Source organism: Bombus terrestris, chromosome 13 (genome assembly GCF_910591885.1).
Source record: "Bombus terrestris chromosome 13, iyBomTerr1.2, whole genome shotgun sequence".
NCBI lineage: Eukaryota > Metazoa > Arthropoda > Insecta > Hymenoptera > Apidae > Bombus > Bombus terrestris.
In genome coordinates this window covers 12,200,845-12,223,509 of record NC_063281.1, presented here as the reverse complement: position 1 = coordinate 12,223,509, position 22,665 = coordinate 12,200,845, and the positions used below count along the sequence as shown (strand labels likewise).

Genomic DNA, 22,665 nt, shown 5'->3' with positions numbered 1-22,665 from the left:
TAGTATAAAATATATTTATAAGTGTTTAACAGTTAATTTTCAATAGGAATAATGTGCATTGATTTATTAATTATTGTTGTACGATATTACGAATGAAATATTGTGCATTGTTCAATTTCCAGTACATGTATAGTATATTTCTTTTCTTCTTATGGATATACATATATCGTTTATGTAAAAGATACAGTTTTACCTCATTTCATCGATTTACATTTCAATTACTAGATATAATATATATATAAACAATTTATAAATAAAAACAAAAAGCCTACGATTCTAAAATCATGTATATGTGAATAAACAAGTAAAAGTATTTAGTATAAAGTAATGATAATACTTTTGTGTTATTCTATTTTTATTATTAATTATTAACTACGAACACTGGATGTAAAAGTAAAATTTGTCAGATAAGGAAACGTTATGTAATAAATAAAATACAAAAAGAAGACAAAAAAACTACAACAATAAAGTTCTTCGACAAAAGAGATCTAATTGTTATGTCCCAGTCCCTCTGTACAACTACTGGAAGCGTCTGAAAAATTCTTCTCTGAAAATATCTAAAATTTTTGTTAATCAAATAAAAATTGAAAATGATGCTGATTCTATTTTTCAATTCATGGGGAATCCATCTCCTTATAAGAGATATTACGAATTGAATGCCGCTTTCAATTGAATGTTTAAAACTGCTATCTATCTGGTATGATGTACATTCATAACCACGTGTTGTGGCAGGACCGTGGTTGTAAGTAACTTGTGACTTTGTGACAGTGATAAATTCTATTTGAGAGTTTTTATGACAACAATAATATTAGCTAGGTGCTAAATTTGATTGGATTATAATCATAAAGTTCATGTAGATGTATACATTTCACGGTAATGTTAAAAAATAATATTGTATTATCATATTGATAAAACATTACAATATAACCTATAGTTCGCCGGTTACACTGTTTATTTATAGTTTATAAATTATTATTGTAGTATAAATTGCTTTGTTGCTTATAATATGTAAGTTAAACATATGTTATAGTTATTTATCATTATATTTATATTTCTTTATTGTTGTATATAGACGTGTAATAACAGTATCATACTGAGTTAATCTATTAACTAATCTATTAACATAAGCTAACATTAGGAAAATTCGCTTCTAAAAACAGACTGATTAAAATTTTATGTACTATTTACATAATATCATTTAATAATTATAGATGCTTAAATGTCAGGAACCAGCATCTGCATTTGCAATGTATGCTATGAAACGTAAAAATGCAGAATTATCATCGAATTCAAAGAGATTAAAGAGAAAACATAGTCTTCCAGAAAAACGAGGAGGTTTAAAAAATAATGCACATTTGAAAACACGAAGAAAGCCAAAACAAGTACCTATGCATAAAAGTGTTCAAGAGATAAACAAGACTCCAAGAACGTTAAATAAAATTCAAAATGTAAATGGAAAGGATAATCTAATATCTAAAAAGACTAATTCTTCTGTGCCTTCTAAGAAAAATAAATCAATTCAAAAACCCATACATAAAGAAGATAAAAAAATGGCTATAATTCCTAGTTCAAAGAAAGTTGAATCAAAAAAAAAATTAAGAAATCCTGTTTTAATGGTAAATAGCGGTGTTGCAAAAATGAAACAGATTAAACAGAAGCAACAGAAACAAATTAAAAGCAAAAGATTGATAAAAAAGAATACTCGAGAGACTGCTTATGTCAATTGTAACATAACTGAAGAAAATCATGAGAATCCACTAATAACAAGTCGCTCAATGTTTGAATGGTTAATACATCCTATGAAAGTAGAAGACTTTTTTGAGTAAGTTTAAAATAGTTACAAATTATATGTACTTATAATTAATAATAATTAATAAGTTAATGAGTGATATACCATTTCTCTTTCCAGAAATAATTGGGAAAAGACACCAGTCCATGTAAAGAGAAATTTTCATAAATATTATAAATTGCTTATGTCCACTCCAATGTTGGATAAAATATTAAGGGAATCTTATATTTTATTTACGAAAAATATTGATATTACCTCGTATGAAAATGGTATAAGAGAAACGCATAATCCTGTTGGCCGTGCAATTCCAAGCGTTGTTTGGGACTATTATATGAATGGATGTTCTGTTAGAATGTTAAATCCACAAACATACATACCAAAGTTACATTCCTTAAATGGTACTGTTTATGAAGAGAATATTTATAACATAAAAATTTTTTTATATAAAAATATGGAAAAACACAACTTCTTAGTTCTATAATGAAAGATATTTATTACTTTTCAGCCACGTTACAGGAATTTTTTGGCTGCTTTGTTGGTGCAAATTCCTATTTAACACCCCCTAATAGTCAAGGATTTGCTCCACATTATGATGATATCGAAGCCTTTATATTACAGATTGAAGGTAAAAAGAGATGGAGATTGTACAAACCACGGAATGAAAATGAATACTTGCCAAGGTATTCCTCGAAGAATTTCTCACAATCTGAGATTGGTGAACCTATATTAGATACAGTTGTAAATGCAGGAGATTTGTTATATTTTCCACGAGGAACAATTCATCAAGGTGAAACTATTGACAATACACATAGTCTCCATATTACATTAAGTGTTTACCAAAAAAACAGTTGGGGTGACTTTTTGGAGAAGTTACTTCCAAATGCATTAACAACTGCTATAGAATCAGATAGTGAATTTCGAAAGGGATTACCTATTGATTACCTGAGACAATGTGGATTTGCATATTCTGATATTCAGAACAGTGCCAAGGACGAATTCAAGGAAAGAATAAAACATTTATTTAATAAATTAATAGAATATATTGACATAGATAAAGCTGCAGATTTAATGGCAAAAAATCATATTCATGACTGTTTACCACCTGTTATTTCTGAAAATGAACAGGAATGCTCTGCTGTTCAAGATGGTGAAAAGATGATTGAAAATGGAATTGTTGAAAACAGGGTAGAGATAGAACCTGATACTAGAATTCGATTATTAAGGTCTCATTGTATAAGGTAATTTGAGATATTCCCTAATTTTTTAGAGTTATAACTTGCTAATTGTTTGTAAGTTTAATATTAGAAAATGTTGATTGATTTTGCACAATTTGTTATTTAAAAATCATACAATTATGACGTTAAATTTCGAAAATTTATACTGAAACAACTATTATTCAAAAGTTTTATTTCTTATTATTAGGTTAATTAAAGAGGATGAGACATTTAGGATATATTATACGAGTGAAAATTCTAAAGAATATCACGAGTATGAACCACAATTTTTAGAAGTTGGTGAAGAATTTGTACCTGCTATTCGTGATATGATATTGCGATATCCTGACTTTATACGCGTAGAAGATTTACCAATTGATAGTGAAGATAATAAGGTAAACAAAAAACTACAGAAATCATTTCAAAGTAGCATCATAATACAGTAGAATCTCTCGCATTTTAACTAGTAGAGACAATTATGTTCAAATTTGAAAGGCTCAATTGTACATAGAATGTTTTCTATTATTTCTATTCAACAAACAATTTAATATCTTAAATTATTTTTATTTAACAGATACAGATAGTTAAAGATCTTTGGGAAAAATGTCTTCTTGTAACAGAAAATCCATTATGTATTTTGGAATAATCACATATTTTAAATAATATGTATAAAAATCAATAAAAAAATAAATACTAAAACTCAGAGATTCATAAAAGTGTTAGTGCTATCTTAATTTTGACATATGTGTATAAAAAAGGTATGTTTATAGTACAATTTTTTAAATATTTGTGTATTTATACAATATTACAATCATATAACATAATAATTAAAGTAATCATAACTATTTTTAACGAAAATAGACTTAATATATTGAGTATTTCTTAATTAAAAGAATAACAATATTTGAAAAATTATTGCATGGTATCTAAGGAAAAAATTTGATTATTTATTATTGTAGTATACAGGATGATTTTTTAATTATCTGAAATAAATAATATACTGTTTTGCAGATTAAGATGGATTGTATTAAAAATTACAATTTTTGTACATTTCAGTTGAAGACAATTGTTACAAATCAATTAATTAGAAAGAAACAAAAGGTGTTGTTTCTCGTATGTTTTTGACATAAATTTATATGTTATACAGGATTCTATTAATTATTTCATCGGCCAAAGGCGTTGTACTAGATGTGCTTTTAATTCTCCAATTTGTTATTCCGTTTTGCTTGAGCAATGTGATCTCTTTGTCTTCCAAGTACATACTCAATATACCCAAGGTATCCATCATGATCTAAGTCATCTTCCCTCAGTACTCTGTCTACAAGTTCTTTATAACAGAAATAATTATTACATTTTCAGTATTTCATATCTTAATTTCTATATTTCTATTGCGAAATTTGTTCTAATTCGAATACATAATTGTGGATATACGTACCTACGATCCAAGGTAAATCATCTTCGTAATCCATAGTTCTGGTATTTTCTCTCGAACTTTCACGTTCAGCATTGGCAAGTCTGTTCTCGTGAAACGTATGTTGAATCGCGTAGAGAATTTCTAATCCGTCCAATTTAGCATTATTGTCGATATCATGAACTCTGAATGAAAATTTAGATATAAAAATAACTTTTGATACTTAAAAAAGAAAGAAAATACGAATAAATTTGCTAGTCAATAAAAATATTTAATTTACGAGAGATAACCGAGCATATTTCTTTCAAGAAATTCTTCACAATAATGACTGATAACGATATTACTAAGATGTGCAAATTATTTACTGTAGCATTGAAAATATAATATATTATTAGTATTACAGACGTACTTGAAGTAATGGAATTCGATTTCTTGTTCAGTCATGTTCGAAAAGTCCAATTGATCCGCCATTGATCCTATGTCTTCTTTTAAGTGGCTGAAATTTTATGCTTATATTTCGAGCTTTCGCAATGGTAAGAACTATATAAAAATTATACAAATATGGATAAGGTAAATAATACTGAAAATGCGCAAAATAATTGACGATAAAAATAATGTTTGTTGATTATTGCAATATTAAATTCTAAAAATGGAAAATTATTAAAAGTTTAAAACTAGAGTGAAGATAAAACAATAACAAAGTGAAACAACGAACACATACTTAAATAAAATTATGATACTCAAGTAAATGAGTTAAGTGTTAACTAACGTAGCATCCTGTAGTAGTTGTGCATCTTTCGTTATTTTAACATCTTTCTGGGGGACGTAATGATGATGAGAGACAGGACTTCGTGGGTGATGAGGTCCACGTAAACCATCACTAATTCCGACGACTAAACCGATCAGAATTGTAGGTATCATTTGTTTGTCTGTAACAGTATAATAAAGAGTTTTCATGATCATTATACACGTTATTTTTATTAAGGCGATTGAGATCCTTACGAGAGGATTATTATCAGTATGTTATACTTTATCAAACAGATTACAATTACAATTATGTACAATGCACTATTTCCTTAAATTGCTAGTATATATGTGTTATGTATTCGACAAAAATTTTAAACAACGTGCGAAAACCGAGGAAATATGTGACACTGCGTGATATTTTTTACAATGGTCGACAACAATAGGACCTGCTGAGACACTCTGATCGTCTATGTTGCCGTGACATTGCACACTGCCACTTGTAGGGGTTGAACACCCCTTGGCTAGCGACAGATGGGCGGTAGAGGGGGTTCTAGTAATTATTATGCGATTACCCACAAGCCCATTGATTTAGATTGGACCCCGGGGGGTACAGCGTACGATGCTCTGGGCCCGTCTTCAAATTTGCTACACATCACTCGTCAGGAACTTTGCGATCAGTTAAACCCCTATGAGACGTGTACACTAAAAGTCTATGCATTCCGCCTTTCTTCTTCTAGTTTAGTCTCCGACAAATAAAGTTTAATGCGGCTAAAATAATATCTCTCATAATATCTCAATAATATCTCTCTTAATATTAATATCTCTCTGTTATATTAAATTTATTGTTTCTTTAAGGATTGAATTTATCAAAATGCTCGTTTATAATACTTATGTGTGTTAAAATAATCAGGTTTTATATGAAGATTTATTACGAAAAGTTTTGAAGCGAATGAAATTAATTGAAATTTTTGAAACATCTAAAAATACAGGCGATATCATCGTACCAGTATTATAGTCATTTGTAAAGAGCATCAACAGGAAAGAAAGAGCAAACGAAAGTGTCGTTTTCAGTCATGTTTGCACTCAAACCGAACACTCGAAGATTTGTGTAGAGAACAAACGAAGATAGGTGTTAAAAGACACGCGAGATTGACAGGAAATCCAGGGTACTTAGGAATCAATTTTATATAGGCTTACGGTGGTCGAGTGAAAATGCATATGTTGAGGGGGCCTCAAGGGGCTTTTGATGCAAGTGGACCCCCCCGGGGTATACACCCCAGTTGGAACAGTACACCCTCGATTCCCTCCCCGCGCTTTGGTGTCGAAATCTATAAATAATTTATATCATTTGGTCCATTCACTGAAAGAGCCCATATGTACCTGTGTCGCCTTACAGGGGACCTGTGACCGCTCCAGATTTTTTCCGCAGAATATCGTTCAGATCAAGAACCTCAAATATTCAAATATATTATGTCGCTATACAATGTACTTCGATACAAGTAACATATGCACTATTGGAAAATTCTATTGCATTGTTCAAATATTAAATAAACCGCTCAGAAGTCATACTAATCAAGTCCATAAGCTGAAAAGTAAAGAAAAATGATGTCATTAACGTATATTATTTTTAAAACACGCTCTAAGATTTATGCTTATATACTAATATAATTTTCGTACGATTTTGTTACATCATAATGGTAGAATAATAATACAGAACGTAGTAATTACTTGTCAGTACATAATTTTTACTTGTCATTCATATATGTAATTAAATCGTAACATCTTGTTAAAGACGGATGTAAATGTTCGGATACTTTCGAGCGATAATGTATATTTTTAAAAACCCGCCCTCTAGCTTTTAAGATTCAGCATCCGCGACTATCGAAACGTAATCTCGAATCGAAGAAGTAAAAGTCAACCCCTATTTTAGCTCGGATCAGGTTATTCTAACCTAACCTTAATTTGAGACGAGACCAAACGAATATCCTCTTCAATTTAAATCGTATGAATTTAATTTTTAGAACGTGCTTTTTACCTGGATTTACCGTGGACTATCTATCAGCTATTGGCCTACGAATATAGGTCGATCTTTCGTTCGATTTTTCTCGGTCGATCGTTTCGACAATGTTTTCAACTGGGTTGTCACTTCCGTAAAGCGCGTGACATTTATCGACGTTCTTTATGGAGTTTGCGTATTTGAAGAGTTGCTCGTTACCGTTTTTCCTTAGAGCGGGTTATTTTACTTTTGAACTTTATAGAAAATATCTTTCGGAAACAAGGATCCAATGCATATTAAAAATTGAAGAGTCATTACCCCTGCATGTGCATAGTCCTAACCCTCAAATGGTATCGTTGGAATATGCGCGATTACAATAATGTGGGTTATAAGTTAAGTTTAGTCTACTTTTCTTTTATTTTATGAAGTTCGAATTAAAGTTTTTTTTACACTATGGTAAACTACCTTGTTTCAAAGTCATACAAATTTACACGTTCTATCATTACTCGGTCCTCAGTGGATCAATTCTTTAAGAACTCATTAAATTTTAAGAAAATATGTTTAACTGGAATGCAATAGTTTGTCCTATTTCATCACTTTATTGCACAAATTATTGTCTATAAAATACAATCAACCTTCATCTTGTAGGTAAAAAATTGTTTTGTAATTTTATTTTCCTATTCTTGCTTTTTTATGTATTTTAATATTTTGATTGTAAATCACGTAATTTATTGCTCTTTTATCGCATATTTTATATATTTAAGTAAAAATATATATATGTATATAGTATACATAAGTATGTTGTATTATGTATATAATATATGATACTTAAAATTTAAAAGCTCTTCTAATTTAGATTTCTAATTCAAATTTTTGTATTCGATTAATATATTTACTATACTTTAATTATTTTTCTTTTGTTAGAAGGAAATAATTATTATTTTCACTCCCGAGTTGAAAAAATGAAGCTCTCAGTTGATTTAAGCCGATATTCTTTACCACATAGTCAGTATTAAAAATAAAATACATTTTGAAAAATATTTTCCAACTGTTCATTGTCGATATATTTTACATTGTGTTAGATGCACTTTTGCTGTATAAATTACATTATACTTTGGTTTTCTATGATGGCTCATTTTTTCCTAAAATTGTGAGATGCGGCAAAATCCATCAAGATAAAAAATTGGCTGAAAATGAAGGTATAGACATCTCTTATTCGTTTTTTTTTCTTTTTTAACTAACCGATTATTTCATTAAGTACCTAATGATAAAATAGCAGAATGCTGATATTTCATTTTCAAACTATTGTCAAGCTAACCTTTAAATATTATGGTTTGTCAATTGTAACGAGTAATTGACTGTTCAGATACTTTCGTGATCCACTGTACGTATATTTGAAAATTTATGTTCAGGTGCAGCGATAGAAAGGTGACCGCGAAGTCAATTCTAAAGATAATTAAAAGTAAATGCCCATAGGATCGATACATAGAAACATGCTTTAACGAATTGCAAGTACAAAGAGACAATTAAAAACAGGAGAATCAAAAACGAGCTATAATATAGACACGTGTGTGTGTGTGTGTGTGTGTGTGTGTGTATACATATACATGTACATGTGTAGTTGAACGACAGTTCAGAAAATAAAGGACCGTGCGTTCGGTTTGCGCCGACGCGGACAAAATAGAGGCAGAAAAGGTGAGCGAAAAAAGGGAGAAAAATGAGAAGATGAACGGAATAGAGAATCGGTGGAATACAGTGGAGAGGATGGAAAAGCGAAAATATGGCTAACGTGTTCAAAGGAAAGGTGGAAGAGCGGGCGGAGGGTGAACGAGCAAAGGAAAATGGAGAGAGGGGAAAACACAGGGTGAGAAAAGTATGCGAAAACAGGGAATAGAGAGGAAAACAGAGAATTAGACGTTACGTGCGCAAGGATCAAAGTTAAAAAGATGAAAAAAGAAAATGGCAAAAAGGGAATGAAATAGAGAGAGAGAGAGAGAGTCGGGAGGAAAAAAGGAGAAAGGAAAGAGACGTTCACGAGTTAGGAACAGAGAACGAAGGAGAATAGGTATGGTATACATGTACGAAGAGAGGCAAGGAAAGAGAACGAGAGAGAAATTGCGAGAGGAATGAAGAGGAAAGGGTGCGTTTACGGGTGTGAGTGTATGTATGTTTGTATGTGTGTGAAGAGAGAAGACGAGGGAGAGAGAAGCAAGGTACACGGATGGGTCTCTGGTTGCCATGGTGACCACCGTCGCCTAAAGCTATGCTTTTATTGATTCCAAGCCGCAAACAATGTACAGGAGTGGATGTTTCGCTCTGTTCTCTCTCTATCCGTCTGGATAGTGAGGTATTAACGTACCCCGAAATACCGATACCCATGGGCACGTGCCCCAGAAAAGCAGGGTCACACGAAGAGTCCTTCGATTAATTTGCAGAGAACAGCAACTGCGTGTATCTTCTCGTTCGGCTTGTACGTTTTAAGTCCTATCTATACGCGTACGAATAATCACGACGTTTTTGTTAGAAAAACGCTACGAGAATATCGCTACGGAGGAACGGTTCTTTAAAACGAGGATCTACAATCTGTCGTGTAGGACTGTTTGCTGGTGGTACACCGAAAAACCAAATCTTTTCTCTTTATCCATCTCGTAACCACCTATTCAAAATCGAATCAATAACAACGAGTGGATCAACCGATGCGAAAGTCAGATCGCGATTCAGTTTTCTACCCGATTACAACGAACAGGACCTCCTATCGCGATATCTAGATGAACGGTATACCGCCTAGGGAATGCGTTCCGTCTGTGTGACGAGCCTCTGTCTCCTCTACAACTTGCAAAACATTGCGTAAAGGAATATCTATTTGTCAATATTTTATTCTTCATTTTCGTTATCACATTTTGCGTAATTAGATTATTTAAGGTAACACGTTTAAGATAAATTTTAATATAAAACGTGTACTAGTAGTTTATACTAATTTTACTTTTGTCATATAACGATAAAATTTCATTATTCAACGATCAAAACTAGTTTAATCAAGATTAAACTGATTCGATCGTTGTCGTCGAAGCGTAATTTCGCGTATTTTCAAAACACGATGTAAACGTAATTCCAAATTTCCTCGATAGAGTATCTTTAAGTATTTACGTCGCATTTTTTTAGAATTCACGTGCTAGAAATATTCGGTAGAAACTTAGGGATTAAGTTTCCATGTTTCTTCATAACTTTCCAGATTACTTCCGCGAATGATTTGAAAGCCGCTTGGAACGTGCTTGCTAGTTTAAACGTAATACTATTTAAAGCTTAATTAAATGTCAGGACGAAGTTAATTAAAGATTTAAAAAGTCGTTCAGAAGGTATCTACTCCCATTGACTACATAAATATTAAGTTGTACTTCAACTTCTAATGAATTTCCATTTTTTGCTTTGTTACGCATCAACACTTTATTTAAATTCAAACTGCTCGTTATCTGAAATTTCCTCTAGAGAATAACATTTTGTTTGTAATAATTGCATCAGTTTAAAATATATAAAACGCTTTGAAAATGGATATACTATAATTTCCTTGTAATTCGTCCAGCTGACTTTAATTATAAAGCTACGATTAATGGGAAAGTACTTACCGTACTATTTTATTCAGGTCGTTTGAAAGTAATTTCGTGACAAATTTAACGTGTCATTACTTTTCATTTCAGTTTTGCCCATTTTCGATCCATTAAGATTCGATTTGCAACATCATTTTTAATTTTATACATTATGTCATTAGTTAATTACAATTACGAAATAAAACGATAAAAAGCTATTAATTATCTGATTTAAAGAAGTCCTTTTTCTTTAAATATCAAATTTCGAGCGTCGTTCGAAATAGTCCTGATTTGACGTCTGATACTTACGAACCCCTGTTCTAATATTTATGAGAACGAATACACCTACTTAAATCAACCAAATTGAGTTAGAGAGGTCTCACAACTTTTCTACATTCTAAAAATATATCTTTCCTTTGTTTCTATAAATTATCTATTTTATTATAGAACGTATTCGTCCCGTTACTTTTCACGTCCGCGGTCAAATACTCGTTTTAATCTATTTCATCTTTCAGTTCACTGAGAACACAACGGAGGGCGGAAGAAGAGATAAAGAAAGAAAAAGGGGAAGAGTACGAGAGAAAAAGAGAGAGAGAGAGAGAGAGAAAGAGAGGTTCTCCTCTTCCCACCATAGAGGAAGAGAGAGAGGTAAGCTGTTCAGCCGTGTATTTTCGATAATTATTCGACAGTCGATTTGCGTGCGGATGCAGCGTTGGGTGATACGCGGAATAGAGGGTGGTTGCAGAGGGTGGCAGCGGCATGGGGTGCGGGCGGCGACGCGGGAGGGGGGCAGAGGATTTCGAGAGTCGCGTTCAACCATCCGGAAGCTATGAATATATTATTTGACGGGCAGTTTCGGTAGTCTCCGATCGGATGGAGCATCGATCATGGCTGGCGCATCCCTTTGGGCCATTTTCATGCGTCAGAATGCGACACACCTCGATCGAGCGGCTGCCGCGAAATGAAAAAAAAAATACTGCTGTTAACTGGCGAAATACTTGTATGAAAAGCGCGTGACCTGGATTTCTGTTCGGGAAAAAAAGACACGCAGAGTTATAGGATTTGCTTGTGGCGGCCGAGCAAAGTTTCGACGCCTGGGTCAACAGGTAGGGCCAATGCACCCTGCTTTTCAACCAGGTCCCCGTAAATAATTGCCCAACATATTATCGTACGAACAATACGCGAGACAATGGATCGTATCAAGTGGATCGTATATTACGGTTTACGAGAAAATCATTTTCTAAGGACGATGTTCTGTATTTATAAAACGCTCGATCTTCCTCTAAGCTTCAAATTCAATGTTAATCGAGACAGCTACGAGAATTTCTTTCTCGTCCTGCCAGTTCGATAGAGTGGTGTCATTAGACTCTGTCACCATTTTCGGTCGTTGTAAAATTATTTAAAGCGAAAGAGTATAAACAGATTAAGTTACTCTTTTCCAATTGGAATCAGTTTCGCCGTGGAAGATGCGACGGACAAGTATGCCACAGAATAGTGGGATAATCAGGAAGAACGATCGATTAAATAACAGCGTAAATTAATCTATTTTTATATGTACAGAACCGACGTTACTTTCTCGTCGATCCGATATTAAAATACAAATACTGGAGATATTCTGCCGTGTTAATTTTGTTTGTAAACGTACGATTTATTTTCATATCGCAAGTTCACTCAGCGTTCCATTTTTCTCGTCATTAAATGCACGTAAGAGGTGGAAGGCGGGGAAAGAGCGCAATATATTCTATGAAGGCCCGTTCTCTTCCTTTTTCTCTTTTCGTTCTTCTTCGACTCGATTCACGGGCCACTTCTTCGTCCAGCTTGTTGCATCGAGCTAAGTGCAAAATTATTTTAAAAACATTTTCTTAACCACGTTATCCTGAAAGCTGACCCCATCCACCCCGCGTGCGTACGTAAAAAGAGGGATGCGTGTTGGGCGAAAGGAATTGGTAATGCCGCATCGCGGTTTTTCGACTCGCCGCGGTTTCTGCGCTCCTTCCGTATTTTTTATCCTCACGAACGCAGACCTCTGGTTGTTGTATACGAACGACAAACCACCGGGTCTCAAAATAATCTTTCGAAGGATAACCACCAATCTTCGGGAAAGTTCAGCCGAACGACGTTTATAATCATCTAGTGAAGGGATAAGTAACCCTAGGGTAAAGCGTGTTAATCTTCTTGTGGCTTGGTGTTGTAAAGTTCGAAGACGCAAAAATATTGAAAAATTCCGTCGATACGAGAATCGCAAGAATTGTGAATTAAACAACCGAAAAGAACGTCCAAGTTTCCCATTATACGTTTAACAGTTTCTAATTAGCGAACTTTTACAGTATGATACGATTATAATATTATACAAAGCTAGCCCGGTGAACGTTCGAGCGAGAAAATTGATGCCCGGAAGTTACCAGTCTCCAACTTGCCCGATGAAGTAATATTTTTGAAAAAATTCGAGTTAACATATCGCGTTTCGTGTAATCCATCGATATTTTACGTTTCGTTTGCGTTTATATCGTTACGTTTCGAACGGTAGCGTATTATAAAAGAAGCAAGAAATGCTTTTTACGGTTTAGCGTCTGGAGGACGCGATAAATTTGTTTGACATTTTCCTTCCATATCTCTCGTCTTCTCTACGACTGCTTTTTCGAGAAAAAAGCTCTCGAACAAGTTCAACGTTTTCTACGTAACGCTGACTAGAAACTCTTGGCCGAAGCAACGAGAGGTTCAAAATAAAAGAAAAGAGCAACGTAAAAAGCATCGGAGTGGTAGGGGTTTCAGAGAGAGGATGGTTTAAAAGTACGTGGAATGGAAAAGGTGTGTAAAGGATGTACACGAGTACCGCTGGAAAATATAAAGCTGCGTAGACAAGAGCGTATCGAAATCAGTTTGTTGCTTAACGAAAAAAATTTCATTGTCCTACAAACAAACGATTAATACCTTGTTATTACCTGCGTGCGATGTAAATGGTAATGGGAAAACCAAATTGCCGACATCGATCAAAGTTTAGAAGATAGAAGGTAAGCTGTGTTTTTTCCAAGTTGGTCGCACGGTATCGTGCAAGAAGAACGTTTAAAAAATTTAACGAGATAGAAAAAAGTTGGAAAAATGGATTTCAAGATTATAGGAAAACAATATGATAAATCAAATATCGTGTTTTTAAATCGTCAAGAGTTTCTTTTACGCGTTTTAACGGATATGCTATCAGAACGAAAGTGTTTTATGCGTGTACATACATTACTTAATATCAGTTTCATCCATAAGGTCGATCAAAATATCTTCATCGAATACTTAATTACTTTGATATCGCTATCTTGTAGATGGCTTGCTCTAACAGCCATGTATATTATATACAAGGAAGACTTATGATGGGGTTCCAATTTGCCGCGGGGCGCCGTCAGGCTGCGTTTAACAACTTTTTAATGGAGGCTTGGCGACCATCTCCCCGCCGCCAACGTTGAAACATTAATTCTAACGGGTGTCGTCTTAAAAATAACTTACATCTTCCCCTATCTTTTTTGGCCATGGAATTTTTAATATTTCAGAACCTAATATTTCTTATAGAAATTTCAATCGTTACGCGTTGCTAATTCCCTTTAAACATTTCGTATATTTTTCCCTGTTACGCGTATTCTACGGAGATGTTACCTAAATTTCCCACAAATACACAAGCTTTCGCACAATTCGCCCTTACGTTAAACGAACTTACGGATGCGAATCACCCGTTTCTCGAGAATCGAACATCGATCATATTATCTGTATACGCAACGAGATAGAAAGATTTACGGAAAAACGTAGCCGATCGCTTTGTCTCTGGAGAGGCTCGATTATCGAAAGCAAAATATTTCAAGTCGATTAAAGATCGTCTCCTGCGGCCTTCGAATTGACTTTATTTTATTCGAAACTGAAAGAGCGTTTCTCGCCTAGACAACAGCTATTTCATTTACAATCCTAGGAATCATAGCTGGCCATGGTTCGCCGCTTCTAACGAACCAATCGATTTTTCACGCACGTACGCACGCACGCACGCACGCACGCACGCACGCATGTACAATGTACATACGTACTCACGCAAGCAACCAGCCAGGCAGGCAGGCAAGCTGGTAGGCACAGACACGCGGAGGCACACATTCGGGCCGAGCCATTGCTCCAAGCTCTCGCAGAGTCAAACCCCGAACCCACCCCCGCATCCACGACAATTCTCCACCCCTGATAAGCGTCCACCATCTCTCCTGCCTCGTCCCTATCGAGCCACCCCTTTGCTATCCAGCAAATCCAGACCTGGCTACCGGAGTTTCGGAGCCCTGGCCCTCGATCCTCTGCTTCCCTCCCTCCTTGGATCTTTAGCATATCGCCTGGTTTCCACGATGTAACTCGATGGAAGCGAACAAATTCTATTTTCAACGATATCCTCTCGGTATGTTGTGCACGAGTCGCGCGAGAGGAGAATTCGAATGCGGTTTTAATGATATGTGAATAAAATTATATATATTTTATGTATATATATATATATATATATATGTATAACACATGTGTCTATGCGTATGTATGCATGTATATATTTAAATATATGCATAGAATGTGTTGCGAATAATGCAGGTTATATAATAACATTTCGACAAATTGATTTACGTACTGCGTATTATATTTTATTGCATGCTTGTAAAATCGAATAACGAATATAATCAACGGGAAAGTTAAAGCATTCCCGTGCTGTCCTTTAAAGGTCTAATTGAAAGTTGGTTGTGAAACGGTTTTTGGAAGTCGTTATTAAGGGAATTATAAAACAATCGTAGGCGTTACTCGATACAGGATAATATTTGCAAACTAAGGACGAGAGTTACAAGAGTCGTAGTTTGAAATTGTACTAAGTAAATTAGGAAATAAATAAGCAAATTGTGTATATCTGTGACACTACAATTCTGCAAATTTAATTACGCGATTAATCTTATAAAAAGAATTCAGCGAGGAACGTGTTTTCCGAATCTGTATGTTTTTAGTCATAAAATGATATCAGAGGGAAAAAAGAAGATGCAAGATATGGTATACTCTAAGAATTTAAACTCGTCATCTTGGTGGGTCTGATGATGTCTCTCTGCTATTAATCGGATTCGAAGTAAACGAGGATAATACGGGCGCGTATGTGAATTTAACGCGCGCTATTTATACGATCTACGAAATTCCTTACAGTTTTGTATACGTTGTAACGGCGAACGTTTCATTTATCAAAGAATAATTAACTTATATTCTTTTCAAAGGATATCAAGCTTTAATGTGTTTCACAAATATCAAGAGATTCGAAATAAACGCGAAAACTCTTTAACAAAAAAAGAAGAAAGGAAAGGACGATTATTCTAACGCTATTAAAAACTTTCTTTTAACTCACGTTTCTAGTTAAAAGGTTAAGGAGAGTTTCATAGCATATTCAAGTATTACCAAGATACTTTTTTATCTTAAATCGAGCGACGAAACGGCCGAGAAACAACCGTAGCGGAAAAATTATTTCGTCGAATGGGAAAATTTCCACTAGCTCTGCAGTGGGATCGCGAAAGCAGTTGATCTCTTATAGGAGCCTCCTATGAATATTTTATGCGCGTTATACGAAGCATTCTGAATTAACACTGTAGTAGAGCACAGCCATTATCCTTGGATTCATAAAATTTGCCACTGAGAATGCACGTAGACGGTGCAATTATTTAAATAGTCATTAATACGTTACATTACAAATACAAATAAACGTCGATATTCGGTGCGACCATACTTAATGCTTATCATACTCTTAAGATGAATATTTATATCGCGCACTAACTTTCTACTAAATATATGTTTGCAATTGAAGATCCTGCAATTTCTATATACATTTTGCGGCTGTTTTCAAATCTGACCAATATAATCACGACATCCGCGTCTTATTACAGAGATAGCGAAATTTAAAAATGTTTTATATAACACATACAATATGGACATAAAAAGTTTTCCATGGTAAGTGTTCAAATACTTTCGCGAGTCAGTGTACATATATAGATTCAGCCCTGAGCGAACTCTCTTTCCTTCGGTTTCTCTCTCTCTCTCTCTTTCTCTCTTTCCCGTATCGTTGCGCGCCCCTCGTTCTCCTGGTCCAACCTTTCTAGTCACCCTCTACCCACCCTTCGCCGCGTTCTCCACCTAACCTAGCGCAGCATCCGCGTTCTGGAGCTGCTCTCGCAGCTCTCGTAATCGCATTTGACGTCGCTACGTTTTTGTTTCAGAGCTGTACGTGACGCTTCCGCCCATGAGGGCTCTTGGCAAAACACGCGAGCGAGGAAAAAAGAAAATGGGGAAGAGAGAAAGGGGAACCGAAGGCGGAGAACGACGATGGCGAAGAGGGTTGCAGGGAAGAAAACTAGAAGCGGGAACGGTGTTGAGGATCGAGAGATCGAATCGCTGTTTCCTTGGGAGATCGGCTTCCACGGGATGTGACCTCTCTTCGACTCGTTCGAGAATTCTTTCCGACGCTCCTCCAAGATTTTTTTCCCATATTCTTTCCTTTTTCTTCTCGGAATACGCTTCGACCTCCGTTTTTCCGTTAGATCGCGCATCGCTTCATCGAATTCCTGCTTCTTGCCTCGTGTTTTTCAGTAAAATGACTTTAGAGTAAAACGTAGAACAGAACTAAACGGGAATAAGAATCGAATGTTATTTACTTTTGCTGCATGGGCCAGAAAGTTCAACCTTCGTTTATTTCAGATAAAGTACGAACACAGACCCTGGGAAACTATGGCAAGTCTATTTTTCTTGATTTCCTGATTTCTATGTTATTTCATGTAAGCTGCAACCAAGAGAACGTCGATTATTCGACGCGACGCGGATCGGCTCTATCACGGATAATCGAAAATTCGGATAATATGGAAAGGTCTAATTAAGATTTATAAATCGTATGGTAAAATCGTAAGGAAGAGTTTAATAATGCAATGTCGTACACGCATTTAGGTTTAATTCGCTATTTAATCGGTTGAAAGTTTGATTAACTGCTTTCACAATACTCTTCGTATTAAAATTTCGAAAAAATTAAGTTACGGTGAAGTTTAAAGCACCTCGGATAATACGGAACTTCGGTTGAACGGGACTCGAAAAACCGAGACTCCAGCGTATTTTAATACGAAATAGTTAACCGATATTGCTATTGCCAGATATCCTTTTTATCCGTTAAAATAGGAGCCAACAAAAAGAAGACGAGAAAAATGCATAATCGTCCAGAGATTTATTATTTTTTATTTATCTTTCTATAACAAAACGCAATCTGCATTTCACTCGAATCTGTTTTAATGTATTGACATTGTTTGGTGCAAACTTGACAATCTAATGCTATATGTAACTAATGCGTAATTTGGAATTACCGTGTTCCTCTTTGTGCAGAACGTACTTTGATTGGACAATATTTTGTGTTGATCAATGGGAACCAAAATATCGATAATACACTGATTATATTTTTGGCAATGGTACGTGCGGCACTTTAACACTTAAGGGAACGTTTAAATTGAACAAAAGTGCCTATTATTATCGAAAAGTCAGAGAGATATGGAGAGAGAGAGAGAGAGAGAGAGAGAGAGAGTTAAGCGGCACGTGCTTGTTAATTTGTTCCCCGCACGTGTCACCGATAAAACCGCGTCAAAATATTGCTGGCAATTTGAATAGGCCAATTATGAAGATAGAGCCGAAAATACGCCCATCTTTTTAAAAAGAGAAAGATTATTCGCACAGACATCGCTTTAGTTTTAATTCACAGTATTACGCGGCTGCGTTATAAATAAAAGAAGGTCTGTATACTGTGTGAAAAATCCTTGATTTAATCATCTATTAACTAGTTACTTATTTGTATAAATTATTGGAATCTATTACTTTTAGGCACAAGATACCAGAAAGAGGAAGAAAAGAAGTAGAAATGAAAAGAGAAGTTCGGTGAAGAAGCAAAGAAATGTATTTAGAAGCTTATAGATATCGATGTTGATTCTTTTAATATTCTCAAAGACGTTTCTTGTAAATTCGCGATATTCGGCAATGCCGATGTTTTTAGCACTTGGGTTACGGATCACTTCAAGTGCAAATGAGTCGCTCCATCGAACGAAGCAAAAAGCGAAAGTTTATGCACGATGTTTGAGCGCCTTTGACGAACATTCGTCTAAACGGAGACGACACGTACGATCCCAGAAGAGGTACTGCGTGTAGATCAAAGCCAGTGAATTTTCGATGCACCGACCGAGGGTGCAGGGGCATTCTGAAAAGGGGGTGCACACCATATCGACAGGGCGTGGTCGAAATCTGTCACACTAGCCGCGAACAAACCTGATGCCTTGTCAGCAATAGTATAGAATTTCTTCCGATTACTACGCTTTTCTCCCAGTGTAAATTCGAAATTTCTCGAACGATCGTCGAACACGGTGTAACGAAAGGTAATCACGCCTTAAGATATAATAATAATCCACGAAAATTGACGAGAAGGATAAAACTGTTTTATTTCTTTTTCATTAAGAGAAAATTCCAATGAGGTTTCTAGTAATTAATTTTAGAAGAGATTATGCTATCGTAGCAGTGGTAGTTCGTTCGTTTCAACTTATTAGTCTAGAAAGTGGACTTGATTACGTAAATTACGATATATTACATCGTCTTATACGTTATCCTTATCCCGTATTGTCGTCGAATCTGCCTCTTACATGATTATCTCTTTGATCTCTATTCTGGAGCCATCGAGATTATTCTATTGTTTAATCAAATACATTAGAAATGTTAGTATTTAAATATCAAGCAGCTCTCATCCAGCGATGAACATATTTTCGATGCAATAAACGACATAGACTTTTAAAACGAACATATTTACGAACTCGTGTTTATGCGTCATATGAGAAAATGAGTGGGTGGTTCTCCCATATGGGCAACGGATGATTATCGCTCGAATCGAGACACAATTTTTATCAACGATCGATGATACATTATAACGTCAAAAGAATGTCGTATTTTTGAACTGTGACCGTTCTTACTCTCTTTTTTAAATGCAGTTCTTCTTTCATTTAAGGTACGATAGAATTCCAATTTTGGAATGTTACGCGTGTCTCTTTAATACGAGCACTCATACTAATTAATAATTAATATATCATAGCATTGCGTTAAACTAGCTCGTAAAATATGAACACCCACTAAAATCGCATAAATATGCGGACGTTTCAGTTTGGATTATTAGTCTTTCTTTTTCTTCTTTTTTTTGGTCAAAAACAAGTAAGTGGTCATGTATTTTTAAGCATAACACGATGGTCTACGTAGAAATAGTTGGCATACTATTTATGAAATTGTATTCGAATTCCAGGTGGACTTCTATGTAACTTCAAACCACTGTTTGTACATAGTCGCCGTTTCACCGATTTAATTTGCAAGGGGTAGACCGCTTAGATTAGATCAGATCTTACGGATTGGAAAGCCGACTTTACGGTCTACATGGACCATATGCAGTTTCTGCTTCATAAGGGTGATCCGACTACCCTACTTAATCGATAAGATGCGAAAGCAACGATAAACTCGCTTGTCTTTCCATGATACTGTTCTGCAAGGGAATTATCATTTTCTATCGAATATTATAGGAAATAAGAAACCAGTGGTGCTATGCGAGTGATAAAAAGATGTTTATCATCGTTTAATCAATTATAATATCCGAATAACAAGATTAAAAAAAAAGAAATTTCTTTAAATAGAATTAATCGATGCGGCTAAATCACACTCTTGCGTGAAAAACAGAAAATACGTTTTTCTCTTACGTTGTTCGTGCTGTACGCGTGGTTATTTTACTCGTTCGGCAGAAACGAAAAACGTGAAATATCGTCAACATAAAAACGTAAGACAGCGGTTATTGAAACAAACTTTGTTCGACTCATGGGAACGTTAACGGAGATCATAAGCGTGGCAAGCAGGTCTGAATGAATAATTATCGATAGAATAAGCGAAACCTCAATGGGGACAATTCTGGTCTCGAATTGGCCGACTTTTCACTCTGTCCACCCGTAAGTTTTTGCGACTATTGTCGACGAAATTGCAGCCTTGAAAAACGGCGACACGCGCGATGGGCGTTCTGTTTTCAAAGTGCGATTCAAAGAGACGAAATTGCCGGCCTTCAGCGTGATACTTCGTCTTTTGTACGACGTTGACAAAACGTACGCTTTTATCGACGTTGCACATTTCAGACATTCGATGCATGTCGACGAGTTTTCCTGAAAATTTTCCATCGTCGAACGGAATTGTAGGCGGTAAAACAAAGCATGGGAAGTTGCGGCCAAAATATTCAATATAACTATGTAACTGAATTATGTTACGCTGATGCGATACACGGTTAGTGTACACAGCAGCTCTATTAAATAGAACGAAACATTATTGTACCGTGAATGTATAGGAATGCTTTTTTCCTCCCGCGATAATTTTCCGTCGTTAGATATTTATTTTAATCGATATACCCCGACCGTGACGAATCGACACGTTTTATTCGCAAATTATCGAAAAGGTGGATACCGTTTGAAAATCATACGAGAGAAACGTAGCAAGTCTATATTTGTTAGTAATTCTCTGATTTTTCCAGTATCCACGTTACGCTTATTAAGGTTGGGCAAAGTTTCTTAATATATTGAAACATTTGCCACAGTTAGTAGAAATAAAAATATTATTTATTTAGCGCATACAGCTACAGCGTCAATGAAATTTCACCATGTTTTATATAATACGATATATACGATAAATGTTTTCTACAGCCAGTACGTTCAAGTACTTTGGCGTGGTACTGTACGTTTACCGAAACTTCCGTTCAAAATTATAATTAAATTATTGACGAAGCATAACTTTTCAGATAAACAGATATTTGTCCTGTATCTCTCGCCTCTCTTTTTTCGAAGACAGCAAGGATGATCGTGAAAGGAAGGATGACCTAAATATGGGCAACACGAGTAACGAACTGATTCTTGCTATCGCGACGAAAACGATGACCAACTTTTTTCCGTGAGTTCGAGCAACTTTGAAGACGCTGAAGCTCTCGAAACTTTACGTTCCTCCTTTATAGCAACCCTCCTCATACTCTCTGGTTACATGCTTCTTCGAACTCACCCTTGGACGAGAGAATCCTGGCGCCTCGTTTTGAGGGAGGGTCGAACGAAGAGGGCGTCAAGGAGACGAGTCTAAGGGTTCCGCGAGGATTCGTCGAAAAAGGAGAATCTACTTCCGACGTAGATGCGTCTGAGAACGTGGATCGTTCCGGATTACGCCGAAGGTATCGGTGTTTGGTAATGAGTAAAAATCTACCGCGTGTCTACGTTCGAAAATAAGAGAACCTCGCGGAGAAGCAACTCCTTATACGCGTGCCGGAAAGCAAGAACACGAAGTGTAAGTTTCGAACGAAAGAAACGAAATCATCGACGCGAGCAAATATCGATATTCAAAGAGGAAACCATAGAAAGAGTATAAAGGATAAATAAAGAAATCGCTCGGAAGAAATTTGATATTCGGCGAAAGAACGATATTAAAACATCGGACATGGATTTAACGTTACAACGAAATAATGAAAATTGAGGTTGAAAAAATTTATTTGACGACGTAGGAAGAAGGGAAAAAAATTGAACGAGAGAGAGAGCAGACGAAAAGAAACGAAGTAAAACTTCGCATGTACGGTACGCGGGTTTCGAGAGAGGATGGAGACTCGTTCATGGAATTACAAATCATCGAAAAGCTGTGCGCAAAACACAAAGACAGGGATGGAAATTCGTTGAAAAACCTATTCTATTCGTTACAAGCTCGTGTCGAACTCAGCTCGTAGGCAAACGACTCACGCGGCCGTGAAACGAAGAGTTTCTCGACTCGCACACGTACTAGTTGGGTCAGCCGTATGCGTGTACGTTACGATCAAATACCGAAAACGGGGGGGCGGGGGC

The 22,665-nt window shown here is 35.5% G+C and overlaps 2 protein-coding genes and 1 long non-coding RNA gene across 8 annotated transcripts; 2 read left to right on the top strand and 1 right to left on the bottom strand.

Annotated features, from left to right (window-relative positions):
- The first annotated feature begins 542 nt into the window (after positions 1-542).
- Positions 543-3,708, top strand: LOC100650659 (ribosomal oxygenase 1). 2 transcript variants are annotated; one of them, XM_048411507.1, is made up of 6 exons: positions 543-742; positions 1,212-1,822; positions 1,910-2,187; positions 2,295-3,027; positions 3,212-3,398; positions 3,578-3,708. In XM_048411507.1, the coding sequence occupies exons 2-6, from the start codon at positions 1,212-1,214 to the stop codon at positions 3,647-3,649; spliced, it is 1,881 nt and encodes a 626-aa protein (XP_048267464.1). In that variant the 5' UTR covers positions 543-742; the 3' UTR covers positions 3,650-3,708. The 2 variants fall into 2 exon arrangements, with proteins under 2 accessions (XP_048267464.1, XP_020721927.2); XM_020866268.2 differs by having other exon boundaries at positions 701-873.
- A 298-nt stretch (positions 3,709-4,006) lies between these two features.
- LOC100650782 (multiple coagulation factor deficiency protein 2 homolog) lies at positions 4,007-7,354 on the bottom strand. Of its 5 annotated transcripts, none has more exons than XM_020866269.2 (7): positions 7,197-7,354; positions 6,542-6,746; positions 6,359-6,489; positions 5,184-5,343; positions 4,824-4,910; positions 4,439-4,599; positions 4,007-4,330 (listed from the first exon to the last, which is right to left on the bottom strand). In XM_020866269.2, exons 4-7 carry the CDS (start codon positions 5,333-5,335, stop codon positions 4,200-4,202), a joined length of 531 nt encoding a protein of 176 aa, XP_020721928.1. In that variant the 5' UTR covers positions 5,336-5,343; positions 6,359-6,489; positions 6,542-6,746; positions 7,197-7,354; the 3' UTR covers positions 4,007-4,199. The 5 variants fall into 5 exon arrangements, with proteins under 5 accessions (XP_020721928.1, XP_020721929.1, XP_003400155.1 ...); XM_020866270.2 differs by having other exon boundaries at positions 6,556-6,746; XM_003400107.4 differs by lacking the exon at positions 6,359-6,489.
- Positions 7,355-11,338: 3,984 nt separating this feature from the next.
- Positions 11,339-22,640, top strand: LOC125386190. The gene is made up of 3 exons (XR_007226143.1): positions 11,339-11,389; positions 16,981-18,528; positions 18,617-22,640. It is a non-coding gene; the product is annotated as an uncharacterized LOC125386190 (long non-coding RNA).
- The last annotated feature ends 25 nt before the right edge of the window (positions 22,641-22,665 follow it).